The sequence below is a fragment of the Styela clava genome, chromosome 6, assembly GCF_964204865.1.
Source record: "Styela clava chromosome 6, kaStyClav1.hap1.2, whole genome shotgun sequence".
In the NCBI taxonomy this organism is placed as follows: Eukaryota; Metazoa; Chordata; class Ascidiacea; order Stolidobranchia; family Styelidae; genus Styela; species Styela clava.
The window spans coordinates 365,584-379,268 of record NC_135255.1 but is presented as its reverse complement, the minus strand read 5'-3'; the positions used below and the strand labels follow the sequence as shown (position 1 = coordinate 379,268).

Here is a 13,685-nt window from a genome sequence, read left to right as displayed (position 1 = left end):
TCTGAAACGGATTTGTTAGGACGTTTAGTTGATTGGAATACTTCTTAGAATTATTTAGTCAGCATTGTTTTGTCTTAGGGAACTGCGAGAACGGTAGTTGCACCGCCGCTCTCATTGAACGAAGGGATCCGGAATAACTATGTAGTTTTTTTTATAATCAGCAAGAATAAAATACAATATGCTTCTTTTGATGCAATTTTTTGACATTTCTAATCCGTTAACTCATACAATTTTATTAAGCTTGTGATATAAGTTATATAAAATATGAAGTTACAATTTTTCTTTGCTTTCTTGTTATTAATCATTGTGATTGCACGGGATATATTTGCATCTGCTACTTCATGTGATCAACAGAATCCATGCAGGTTACGTGGTGAGTATTTCTGGTGTAAATATCTTATTCATTATATTGTTAGCATTTTGTTTCGTATGAAGAAATTTAGGTTTGTAATTAGAGTTTTTTTTTTTACGGGCGTATATTGGTATGACCGCAAGTTTTCTTGTAAATTTGTGACACAACTAATTTAGATATTTGCGAATGACAATGAATAATAAAGAAAGTTTAAATATTTGAGTATCCATTTCATGCAGCAAGGTGTATAAAACTGTTTCGGGTATCCGTGGAGTCCAATTCTTTCCTTTTTTATTTCCAGGCGGAAATGTTCTTTCACAGTGTCAAAGTTACGTTTCCCATCGACAATTTTTAAGACTTACTTTAAATGTTGACGTCATCACGCACAGATGGGACTGGTTGAAATTACGCCAACTTTCGTACAAAAGAAACCGATGTCCTCCGACATGGAGATTGCTTCCAAGTGACACGGCTTCAATCAAACTGGTAATTAAAATAAACAGGCAAAGTCTTCACTGAGAAATTACCAATACTTTAATGTAATAAATTTCAACTCATTCGACAAAACCCGCATGCATTGATGATATTGTTACGCGAGACACAATTTGCATGAGCCCAATATTCTTGAACAATGCTGCAAAAACTCTATTTATACTAATTAATTGAAAGCTGATTATAAAATATATGTAAGCGATACATGTACTATGTCTACATGTTCAAGTCTTTCATTATATTCTCAGGTAAACAATATGACACCAAATATCAACAAAGACTCGTTGACTAACGTTATGAAAGTGCGAACACACGGATTGCAACTAAGTGATGAAGTTGGTATTATAATTTACTTGTCTGATTCATGTCATTCATTAAAAACATCATTTCGAAAAACTATTTCCACAAACTCATGTCAAGTGACTGTTATTGATATAGTAAAATAGATAATAGAAAGTAAAAGACAATAAAAAATGAACTTGGCTTTCTGTCGGTTGTTTTGTAATTTCGTTGTCCACTGAAGATCGAATAAATGTTACAACATTCATCAAAAGCGAGATATATCTTCACGATGAATCAGTGCTGTAATTCTAATCAGTATTGTATTTTAGTCACGAAAAATTTGAAAATATCTTCTAGGATTTGATATTGAATGCTCAGGACCATGGCGTTGAACCTGGAGATGCATATACGTATTCATTTAAAATATTACCAGATCATCCATCTGGGACATTTTGGTATGAAACGGAAGTTGAGGCACCGGTATATAATCAGGTCAGTAAACACATAACCAGCCACAACTCAGAGGTAGGTTCGTTGTTCAAGTTCAAATCAAGTGGAATTTTTCAGTCGCGCATGTACGTTGATGAGATGTTGTAATGAGATATTGCGACTTGATATATTGATCATGTGATATGTCAAAAAATAAAACAGTATTCTCAAAAATGTTTAAGATTCAACAGATAGTAACTTATAATAACTTGACAAAATACTATATAGATAGGTACTTTATAATATGTGATAGTGAGAATTTGACACCATCTGATTGTTGAATTCCAGAAATAGTGTATTACAGATGATTATTGTTCATATTTTTGAGACGCGGTAATGAAATGGTGGATTCTATAATTTAAAGGTATATGCCATGATTAGTTATTCATATTCTCATTTCAATGTCTTTAAATTAATAACTAGGAATAATCAAACCTATTAATATGAAGGTGTCAAATGTCCTCGCGTTTAAATTTTTTTGATTATTTTTTTTCAATTCACATTGAATTTCAACTTTTCAGTTTTCATCTGGTCTCATCGGAGCCTTGATTGTAGAAGATAATCCAGACAGTACACCATTTGAACTTACTGACGTATCATGTCCGATAAACTGTCAACATGACGTCATCATGCTGTTTAGCACAAACCTTGTAATGAAAAAATATAGAGGGAAGCCGGGAACTACGCAATATTTAGAGTGAGTGTGTGTACTCGTAGGCCTATATTGTTTTTCTTTCCTAACATATATTTAACAGTGCGTTAGTGACCGTAAGTTTAAATAATTTACTTGACAGAAAGTGACATTTTGTAAATGTTAATCATGACTGCGATTTGTGACGACGATATGAAGATATGGTATAAAATACAAATAACCGTTGTTAAGAATATGAATTGTTTATAAAACTGATAGGTCGTCAGTCGTGATTGGTGAACAATTCTCATTATTTGTCAACGCTCAAACTGGCACATTTTACACCGTAGAATATAGTATTTCTATAATAGTCACCATATGTTAGAAATCACAATCTTTTAAATAACAGTGTAACATTTTCCTATGTTGTTTTCCAGCAACAAAAATGGTATATTATAACACTAGCTGCACAATTTAACGAAAATAATAATGATCAATAGTAATATTTTGGTATTTCAATTACTGAGTATTCCGATATTCACCATAAGAATATAGACGGTGAAAGGTTGGACCCGTCTCCTATGTAAATGTTTTTTTTTATACTATCGCCTGGTAGAAAACAAAATTTTTTTATTTAAGAAAGATGTTGCTATGTGTGTTTGAATTTGAAGTGATGATATAAACATAACTAATACGACATATATTTTTAATCGAATATGTATCTCATTTCACGTTGTTTTAAAGAACGTCTGGATGGAACAAAAACGAAAAAAGATGTTGCTATGTGTGTTTGAATTTGAAGTGATGATATAACCATAACTAATACGACATATATTTTTAATCGAATATGTATCTCATTTCACGTTGTTTTAAAGAACGTCTGGATGGAACAAAAACGTAATTGAGTGGTCGTTTCAAAACATCGACGCAATTACGGTGAACGGCCAGATCCAACCAACATTAACAATGGCTCGAGGCCAAATAAAGAGAATAAGGTAACGGTTTAAATTATTATATTGCTATTGAATGCAGAACTTTAATATTCAATATCTGGGCAATAATCCCAATCATAATATTATATCAATTGGCATAACAATCAGTTCAATATTTGTCTCCAGCGTTATACCGGACTCGGTCAAATAAACACACAATGCGTTTAAAATATTGTTTGGGAAATATTAGTTCTGTTGATCATTTTTCTCAAAATAGATTTCAAATCTCGATGAATCACAGAAGACCGTCCTCTAATATTGGCAATATCACCATTTTTGAGAAAACAGACACCATCTGATATCAAATCTGAAAAGCGATACTAGATTCCATTCGCATTGTAATAATTTTTATATTTTGTTTACTTCATCATAGGATGATCAATTCAGATCGAGAATTAACGCTCGAGTTGAAAGTGTTCAATGTTGCAACAGGGGAAACCTGCAAGACCAGAGAAATCGCGTTTGATGGAATTTATCTTGATGAACCAAGATCACTACTAAATGGAAAAAGTGTCATGAGTCCAAGTAGCACACTTGATTGGTTAATAAGATGTGATGTTCCAGGCAATTATAGCGTATGCAATTTTATAATTAATACTTCTCATAATCTATATAACTTCATGTTTTGATAGTAATTTGAAAACGCTTTGGACTATAAAACACACAAAAACCAGGCACATAGATCATTAAACCAGATCCGCCAACATTGTATTACAGATGGTTGGGAATCTACGAAATGATCAAGATTCGGAAACTGATGAAAAACCATATTTCCTGACTTTACTTGAAGTTGTAGAGTTCGGAATTGAAAATTCAAAATTCCCAACAACATTGGATAAACAAAAAAGGCCAAAAAATAAGGAATTGAACAACAAGTTGAACGACGAAGAGGTTCTAAAAAAAAGAAGCAAATTTCAAGAAATTGTGATGAAGTATATATGTAATATTTCAACGCCAATTGGATTTGTCAAGTGTAAACTTATATTAGAATATTTACAATTTACCCAAATTAACACTTGATTTCTGAATCATGTTTTCCAAATTTTACTTTCTCGACGATCGTTCTCAGTAGTTCCGGACATCTTTGCCCGGCTCACTCAATAATATCACCAGATATTTAGCAGAATATTTAAAAGTTGAATAGGCCTTTGGTTCTCTGCTCTCGTTCCTCTATTTAATTATTCACACAAATTAATCATTATGTTTGAGCTGGACATAGCCTAGTCAGACTCGCAGAGAGCTGGCCTACCAATAACACAGAATTAATTCTTTAAAATGTATGGTTATGTATACGAGGGCAATTATCTAGCGAATATTGGGATAGTAAAATTGTTTTAACAATATCTTTGACTGTAATTTAGAACGAAGGCGGACAAGGATGGCGAAACAAAAAATGACAAAGAAGAGAGTTCCAACAAGTAAGTGGTAACTTCCTTTGAATCCAATATAATATTTTACTTTTAGTCTCAGACTCTTATTGTAACTGCTGTGGAAAACATCAGCGGTCTGTTACCTAACAATATGCAATGCTTGCACCCTGAACCAAAGATTCATGGACTTAGACAAAAGATAAGAAACAGCTTTGTTCTTCAGCAATCTGGTATGGAATGAAGCCACAATGACATTGTCACGGAATAATGCTCATTACGCAAATTTGACTCACTCTTTCTAAAAAAACTCGAATTTTGTGTTTATATAATATTATGTTTATATATTCTTTTAAACTTGACAGATTTGGATACTTGGGAATCGTCGTCATTGTATCGATACTGATATTGGCTGCTGCCTACAAACTACAATGACCCGTGCTATATATGTACAGAATATACCAACGTTACAACAGAACATAATTTCTACAAATTGAATATATTGTTAATTTTTGCGTTAGTCATTGTTTTATTAATAAAATCCGATAAATAATATGTTTCTATCAGTAGAGGTTGCGCGAGACTAACTCCCAATTCTTCCTCAATGCCTTTGCGCTGGTGGATCCGTATGCGTATAATGAAAGGATGCTGTAGCAGGAATAAAAATAGGTCATTGTTGTAAACTGCTTGCCTGAGGTAGTCCGATTTTGGTCAGACGAAACGTTACAGAAATACATATGTGTTAGTGGGCAGCAGGGCTCTTGAATTGCATAATATTATGTTTAATTGAGAAAATCTTTGAAGAGTACCATATAAAAATCGAATGCAAGAGATCACCAAATGAAAAAAAATCAATGTAAAAATTCTGAAGCTTCTGCTACACATGGCAACGTATGTAATGCTGATTGGCATATCTGATCGGTACACAAGTCATACTTTTTTTTTCTGAGCAAAAATCACTTTATGTCCATTTCTCTGATAAGATGCTTCTTCCATACGTACGTGTTCAAATCCAGCTTCAACTAAGCACTCTATGTAAAAATCGGGATCAATCTGGCAGGGTTCTATTACTCCCGACAATGCGGCTCGTTTAACTTTCTCTGGCTCTATACCAGTCGTCATGATACCACCAGGCGTCATGACACGCAGTATTTCCCGACAAACATTCAATGGTTCTGGCCAAAAGTAGTAGCAGTTTGTGTGAAAGACTCTATCTATAGTCGATTCTTTCAGCGGTATATTTGCAACATCTCCAAAAATTATTTCCAATTTCCCACTCTTCAAATCGTTTATAAGTAACTTCCTGACATGGTCACAAGCTTCGGCTGAAAAGTCCATACCGTATACCACTCCACTACCATCTCTCATTCCATTGTCCAAAGCGTAAGATATTCCGTGACCTATACGCAATGGAACACAAATGTAACGAAGGGCAGGTTTGAAAACGTAGGATAAATATTTTATGGACCGAATTATCAGTGAATCGTTCAATGAAATGAGTAATGGGAATAAACTTAATGGGAACTTTGCACGTTCATACTGAAAGTAAAACCCAAGAAAAATTAGTGCCAGAAGAAACACGAGCTAAAAACTAATATTGTATTTCGGCAGTGCAATGTCGACGTTTAAAAATATATAAACGTATAACAAATTCATTGTCTAAGGACTTATCCACAAGTTAGGGTTAGCGAATATACAAGCAAACTAAAGTTATTAATTTACGTACCATATCCAAAACCTATTTCAAGAATTTTGTGGTGTGGTTGAGCATCGAGCGATCGAAATGCTGTTTCTTCAAGTGGTCGATTTCCTTTCAAAAACTGACGACAAAGAAATCCGAAAAATCCGGTCCCTGGTTTTCGGAAATGTGGGGCGAGATTTCGCTGGAGAAATCCATGAAAACAGTTCATTCTGAACAGCAATACATTTTGAATCAATACCTAATGTTTGTAGAAATATTTATGACCAATTGGATAAAACAAGTTAAAATGAGTTCTCAAACATTGATTAAAGACTAAGCAAAAATGAGATATCGCAGGGGTAATTTGCGGAAGTTCGCATCAACAAAAAATTGCGACAACAATTCGAAGTAATACTCCAAGCTCCTATTACTAGTTATGATTCAATGGAACATTAATATTCACTTTACCTGAATAACACCAACAAGGTTGTTGCTAAAAGAAAAGCCGCAACGACGATTTGTTTTGATGAAAGGTATTGCAATAACCACCCGACAAAAACTGCAATAATTACTCCCATTACTAATCGAGACGTTATACAGAAAATTAAATAATCGACACAACAATGTAATTATTATTAGATTTTCTGGTTACAGCTAGCACAAAAATCACAATGAGATACTGATTTAATACAGATTCACCATGCCGGTAATTGAAGCATTTCAAATGAGACAGGTTAAGATAGGAGATAGGACGAAACAGCTTTTAGTATGTAGCCGTGATCATTTGCTATTTGCATTCCGAATTGAATCAATAAATGCTTTATAGCATATTTTGGTAACACAATTCATCATAATGGCGTGTATTTCAATCACAAAATTTCATTTCACAATTCCAAGTTAGCTTGAGCTTTTAAGAATAAGCGAATATAATATATACTGATATCACAAGTTATCGATGAATAGACAAACTGGTGCTTGATTGTGTCAATGTGTGAAAATCCGTAATGAGTGGAAAGTCGAAAAAAAACAGAGCAAATTTGAGAGTTGGTGTTTGTTTTGAACCCTGAAGCACGACTAAAAGTTGAAATACCTCGATCGCTGCTCATCCTCGACATCGCGTAATACAAATTGCCGTCTTGGAGCGATAGTGTGCAAGATGAAGCAAACAATACGTTTGTTTTAAATCGTCTCAGTTTCAAACAAAATATAAAACTCAACAATCCGACCTTCAACCACGTTTTATAGCATCAGACTGAATACCGATAACTTTCAGATTTACATTTAAGTTTAGCGTTGTTCACGCCGCTGAGCAACGCAAATTAGGACTTACAGGCTGTGATTCTTGTTAAAAATGACATCATGTAAGATATATGCATGGTCATGTGGAAATCTACCAATTATCGTACAAGTATTTGAAGCAAGAATTGGACAGAATGAGTTATGTAATTGAAGCGATCTATATACAGCAAGGCTGCAAGGTGGGTAATGTATCATCATACAGTTAGCTAAGGTAGTCTACTATGTCCCTATTCTAGAATCCATTAAATTTAACTCAACTTTAAAGTTCTTTGTCCCTGATATAATTCCAGTGGCATAACGGCCTTCAACGACTTGAATGAATGCCTTCGGTCCGTCTACGACTCTACTGCATAACCGTTACGCTCTCTGCCTTTGCGACACAGCGTTAAAATGAGAAGTATTTTTATTCTAATTTATCCTTCGTGTGCGACGGAGCTAAAATGTCCATTCTTCCAGAGTCTTGCTGCACACTAACACAAATATATTTCTGTAACGTTTTGTCTGATCAAGGTTAGACTTCCTCAGACATAAATATAAAATCAACACACTGAAGGTGCGAACCAACTTATAAAAATGATAGGCGGCCGGATCCGGCCCGCGACGCTTCATCGAATTATAGTAACAAAACAGCTGTTTTAGCGATTATATTCTTTACGTAACATAATTTATTGTGAGACACGTGTGAATTGAATTATATTATAACCTAATAAGTATATAACTCACAATTACTCGTTTGATGAGCCTATAAATTAATTATAATTAGACAAATGATTCTATGACGCAGAAAATATTCAAGTCGAATTTTTTGAGATGCAATGTAATGAGGAAATAAATCCATATTCTATTAGAAAGATGTATCAATGCTTGATTTATATAATGAAATGAATAATTTTTCGGTTTTAAATTTCTGAAAATATGTCCGGCCCGTCCGGAATGACCTGAAACCCTTAATTTTGCCCCGCGAGCGACAAAAGGTTGGCCGACCCCTGGCATGACCCTCTTTGCGAAATAATAAGGATGCTTTTGAAGTATGAATATATTCGAATAATTGCCAACATAACTCTGTACATTTTAACAGTGCGTTTTTTTTTGCAATTCAGTCCAATGTTGAAATATTACAGACGTTAATTTAAAGTATCTAGGTATGAGAGTAGAACAGGAAATACATCTTATGCTGTATTGAGTGCCTCATATTTTGCTTATCGTATTGTTTTTGACCGTGTATGTGTTCGAAAGCCTCTTATAAACTACAGATCGCCTTTGTGACAGTAATTCTAATATGGATTTGTCTCTAGAAGCAGTAACGGGGACTCACGTGTTTTCGCTATAATAAATCAACCATTCTAAAATGAAATTTGTAAAACCATAGGTCCACCAAAAGTAAAAATAAATTAAAAACAAATACAAAAATAGCTTTGGAACGACGGAAGATCGCAGAAATAGTTTTTTTTTAAACTTAAAATTCAATCGAATTGTACGCGTTCACACATTTTTTACACTTGACCATATCATACGAAGTGACCAATTCATTTCCTCGGGGCTTTGTGGTCGCTCTCGAATCGGATTTTTTTAGATAATGCAATGTTCCCTGTTATTATCCCCCTAATTAGGTTAAAAGTCTCATTTACAAGTCTGTAGTGGGACTATCATGCCAAGCTGCATGAATTAAATTTAGTTCAATTTATAGATAAATCCATTAAAATATATATGCCTTCATCCAAATTCTAAATTCTAGATGTCTAACCACGATAATACTCATGTAACGATGTTCACTTTTGTTCTGGGAGTTGTGGAACAAATATCGTGTAGATTTTTGAACTTTAGATAGTCGCACGTATTAACAAAAAGCTTTCGCGGCGGATTACTTGTCGGCAAAGACATCTAAATTCACGAAAGAAGCCTACTAAAGCAAGATAATTTCGTTTTTTTTTGGCAACCATGCGACTGCGAAGGTAGAATAAGAACAAAATACTGTTCTATATACTATTTTATTCGAATTTTTGAAAATTTGATTGAAAACTGATTCATCATTACAGCCACGACACTTATGGTGTTTTAAGGATTGCTGGTGGTTTCGAATGTTTGCGCGGATTTCATTACGTATATTATTTAAATATTCAATATCTTGTATAGCTGAGTGCAGTTAAAAGTTCCACATTTCATTAAATTTTTATAGAATTATATTCTTCCTGGTACAACTCTCAGATCCAAAGAAAAAGCCAAAAAGCCAAACGGAAATTCTGAAGCCAAACGTGTTTAAAAAAAGCCAAAAATGGCAAATTTGGCCTTAAAAATCCAATATGGCAATCAGGGATGGCCATTTCCGAATACTAAACTATTCCGAATACATTCTAAAATAATGTTTTCGAATCTGGAATTCCGAATACATTCTAAAATACCACATTTTTGTTTTAGTTGATTAAAACCCAGTAAATTAGGAAATAAGCTTCAATAGAAATATCAGAATGAAGCCACAAACCAACAGTATATGTACACAAAGTAATTGATAGTTTATAGCTATCAATAAAAAATAATAGCAACTTGTGACACAGTCAGTTAATTAAAATTAATCACTTTGTACAAATGACCATATGAAAAGTTGTCTGACGCTTTCTATCATTGGTACCATGATATTACGATAATAGTCAAGTCTATTGACAAAAATACTACTTGTATTCAGATAATTGTGTATATTTTCTGAGAGTAATAAAATTTATTGGCAATACCAATCGAAAATCCATTATGCCTTTAAAAATTCTAATATTTGGGCCTAGAGTATTCTACTACCCACCAGTATATTTGTATATCAATTTATGAGAACCATATTGTTATTATGTGTAATATATTGTTGTGTTTGGGATTAGAAATAAATTAGTAGAGAATAGATGACCATCACTGCGAGCGCGCAGCCAGGATTTTCGAAATCGGAATTTCCCATTGCCGCCTGTAACAACCACCGCGATTACGCGCTCGTTAAAAGAGTCGTCTTGTCAGCGTATAATGATGATCATTCTGTTACGTAAAATATTCAATCCATGACAACTACGAGATTCTAAAATATCTTTATATATTAATTTAATGTGTCCAATGTAACTCGCGGTTGCTTCTTCTTACGTCAAAAAAGAAACATTACTATTCCGTTCACGGCGATCTGTGACCTAAAATTACGAGATAAACTGCCTGATGTATTTAATTTTAATACGTATTTTTGCAATCTTGCCAACTCGTTATCGCCGTTAGAAAAATCTCAAATAATTATATAAAATCCTGTTAAGTGTAGAGTATAATTCATTTCATACAATGAATATACATATAAAGTTTAGCAGTAAATTAAAAATACATATTCATCGCCGCGATTATGCCACCTGTTGAAAGAGTCGACTTTTACAACAAATAATATAACAACGAATATATATTTTTCTGTTGTGCAAAGTGATGAATTCGTGACCGAAACCGGCATATTTAAAATGTCTTGCTTTATTAATCTAATTGTCTTCAATTTAACCTGCGGTTGCGTCGACAAAATAAAATCCTCACCACTCTTATATACCATTGCAATCCGCGGTCATAAAAATAAAAACGTGAGGTAAACTGTCCGATTAAATATTGTTTTGATACGTATTTTGCGAATTCGGCAAATATTTAGATGTACTTGTTAACAGTGACTCCGCTCGATCGAAATGCTGCCACTCGGATTATTTTTAGATAAAACCGTTCGAAAAATCCATAAATATGCTGTAATATCTCAGAGTAAAATTTATTTCATCAAAATAAAATTGATTGAATATACTTTAGATTAATTATATTATATACATCCTCACAACCCGGGAAAAAGTCGCGTTTCAAACCTTGTATCGTGTTAACACGACAATATTTGACGGCAATTTAAAATAATGGATAATCAGGCAAATCCCGCCCTCAATTAGTGACGATATGTTTCTAAACGCCGACCAAACATAATGTGTGCCAGAGGCACACGAAATTTTGCGTTCACTGCCTAGAAAAGCGTTTTTTAAATTTTCGCGGGCATCAATAAAACTTATATTGTTTACGGTTTTATTTTCAGTATTTTAAATTGCCGCTTTTCAATCAAAAAGTTGCGTTGTCTTTAGAAACTCGCCGCCGATGAACGTATTTACCAGATTCACAATTCCGTGCGTGTACAAAAATAAAATAAATGTTATCGTTATCGTGGAACAAATTTGTGGAAAATTTTCGTTTTAGAGAAAATAACACAATTGTAAAGGCGTTTACGGGCCTAAATATTACGTTACGCTGATGAGTGATGAAAACAATCACGCGCAAGGTACTATCGAAAATGTTTTCATTCAACGGAAACGTCTTGAAAGCGGCGTCGAAAATGTGTGACGTCACACAAATATCCGATATTCTTATGAACGTGAATTCCGATATTCGAATGACGAGATATTCGAATACATTCGAATACTTTATTCGAATTGGCCATCCCTGATGGCAATCCTGATTTCGACGCCGGAATGCTTACTGAAAACCGAAAACTTCGCCGCGTTTGTGATCTGGCGGGTCGCAACTCCAACACGTGGTGACATAGTTTGACATTAGCGTTGTGCTACAGCTTGAGAGGGCGTGTTTGTTTGTTTTGTTGCTGTAAGCATCGTATGTCAAAAAAAGAGAGAGGACGTGTTCGGGCAAGTCATCGACCTGTCCGTAACTTCCTGCGACCTTTCGAATAGTTTATTACCTACAAGAATCGATAAGGGGAGTTTTGCCTAAATTTTTCTTGATTTGACCTATTTAATACAAAAAAAAAAACAAGTAAGCGATTTTGAACAAACCAGGCAAAAAAACACGATTTGAAACAATTGTTTTAAAACAAATCTTTTTGGACAAATCCCTATGCGCAATGCGAGTCAGCATTTGTGCACCGATACTCTGCTTGTTCTTCGATGTTTAAAATCATTCAAAAGCAAACTGTAAATAGAAAATGGCTATATATTTCCCTAATAAGCTCAAAACAAAATATCTTGACCAATACGTCATACGTAAATACGAGTATAATTTACGAATCGACCAGTATCGGCTAAAATTCTGAACATTGCAATATTTATAAAATATCTGCTGTTTTTCAAGTTTAGAACCTAAGAAATTATTTAAAGATCCATACAAAAAGACAAATAAATGTCTTCAGACGCATTGACCGGTATAAACAATTACCAATTTAATTCAACATCGATGTAAATAGCAATTTCGGATAGAACTTTGATGATAAGATGGAGATGGAGACTCGTGGCAAGTCGTAACAGTGACAGGTTAACACGTTTATTGACCAGGATTATCGATCTGGAAAAGGACTACAACAATAATATCGTGCTTATGTGCCTCTTGCTGATTTGTTCGCTTCAGGCATATATTGAAAACATAATGTAATATATTAAAGCAGTTACTTACTGCACAACAAAATTAGCGAATTGAATAGAGATCCCGAAAACATCTTTTCTGCTTGTTTCACATTTTCCTGTTCTTCAACTGTATCGTCTTTTGAATGAACTTTAGTGCTGAATGCTGCTGAGCATACGATGTCTAACGAAAGACGTGAAAATCTTCCAAAACGTCCATTCATATATTCATTTACACATAGTCGTTAAATGCCTTGACCCGAATCCTGCGAAATATCCAGAATAAGAGAAACGTTCAAGTCCATCCAAAAATAAGGTTGGCCCTTGCATATCAATCGAAATATTAATACAGAGGCTTGTTTGAAATGAAATGCCTGGAATGATAAAGCACACCTTTTAAGACAAATGTAGTATTCATAACACGAGGCATCAGTTAATGCCGATTTGTGGTAAAACATTTATTAACATTAATGAATTACTCAGGGTGGTCCAAGGTTGCGACGTTGAAGGGCCGCAAAAACTTTTGAGGAAGCCTCACGGGCCGCAGTCGGAGAAAACCCTAAACATCGCGAAACATCGCGAGTTTACTCACTTTAAATATATTTAAAAATGACATTTTATCTTTCTAATCAGTTTTTCAAGGGTCTATATGAGCCTTTAGTTATTTTAAAATTGCTTCCCTGAGAAATATCGTGTTTTTTTATATCTTTTCTCGTGTTTGGTTA

At 34.1% G+C, this 13,685-nt stretch overlaps 2 protein-coding genes across 7 annotated transcripts; one reads left to right on the top strand and one right to left on the bottom strand.

Annotated features, from left to right (window-relative positions):
• Positions 1-216: 216 nt before the first annotated feature.
• LOC120330983 (uncharacterized) lies at positions 217-5,158 on the top strand. 3 transcript variants are annotated; one of them, XR_005567905.2, is made up of 10 exons: positions 217-373; positions 654-838; positions 1,093-1,179; positions 1,484-1,618; positions 2,137-2,312; positions 3,122-3,241; positions 3,612-3,813; positions 3,956-4,211; positions 4,600-4,656; positions 4,971-5,052. XR_005567905.2 is itself a non-coding variant. In XM_039397981.2 (10 exons), the coding sequence occupies exons 1-10, from the start codon at positions 265-267 to the stop codon at positions 5,038-5,040; spliced, it is 1,356 nt and encodes a 451-aa protein (XP_039253915.2). In that variant the 5' UTR covers positions 217-264; the 3' UTR covers positions 5,041-5,158. The 3 variants fall into 3 exon arrangements, 1 of the variants encoding a protein (XP_039253915.2); XR_005567906.2 differs by having other exon boundaries at positions 3,956-4,178; positions 4,971-5,023; XM_039397981.2 differs by having other exon boundaries at positions 3,956-4,170; positions 4,971-5,158.
• On the bottom strand, positions 5,086-13,114 carry LOC120330889 (sarcosine/dimethylglycine N-methyltransferase-like). Of its 4 annotated transcripts, none has more exons than XM_039397869.2 (3): positions 13,013-13,114; positions 6,332-6,516; positions 5,086-6,005 (listed from the first exon to the last, which is right to left on the bottom strand). In XM_039397869.2, exons 2-3 carry the CDS (start codon positions 6,513-6,515, stop codon positions 5,536-5,538), a joined length of 654 nt encoding a protein of 217 aa, XP_039253803.1. In that variant the 5' UTR covers position 6,516; positions 13,013-13,114; the 3' UTR covers positions 5,086-5,535. The 4 variants fall into 4 exon arrangements, with proteins under 4 accessions (XP_039253803.1, XP_039253801.2, XP_039253802.1 ...); XM_039397867.2 differs by lacking the exon at positions 13,013-13,114 and adding an exon at positions 7,844-8,093; XM_039397868.2 differs by lacking the exon at positions 13,013-13,114 and adding an exon at positions 7,377-7,832.
• Between the last annotated feature and the right edge of the window lie 571 nt (positions 13,115-13,685).

Coding starts and splice junctions, on each gene's coding strand:
- LOC120330889 (XM_078113938.1), bottom strand. CDS start 6,864: ATGGGAGTAATTATTGCAGTTTTTGTCGGGTGGTTATTGCAATACCTT. Junction 6,517..6,754: donor ACCTTGTTGGTGTTATTCAG/GTAAAGTGAATA, acceptor ATTGCTGTTCAG/AATGAACTGTTTTCATGGAT. Junction 6,006..6,331: donor TGAAATAGGTTTTGGATATG/GTACGTAAATTA, acceptor CATTGCGTATAG/GTCACGGAATATCTTACGCT.
- LOC120330983 (XM_039397981.2), top strand. CDS start 265: ATGAAGTTACAATTTTTCTTTGCTTTCTTGTTATTAATCATTGTGATT. Junction 839..1,092: donor ACACGGCTTCAATCAAACTG/GTAATTAAAATA, acceptor TTATATTCTCAG/GTAAACAATATGACACCAAA. Junction 3,814..3,955: donor ATGTTCCAGGCAATTATAGC/GTATGCAATTTT, acceptor ATTGTATTACAG/ATGGTTGGGAATCTACGAAA.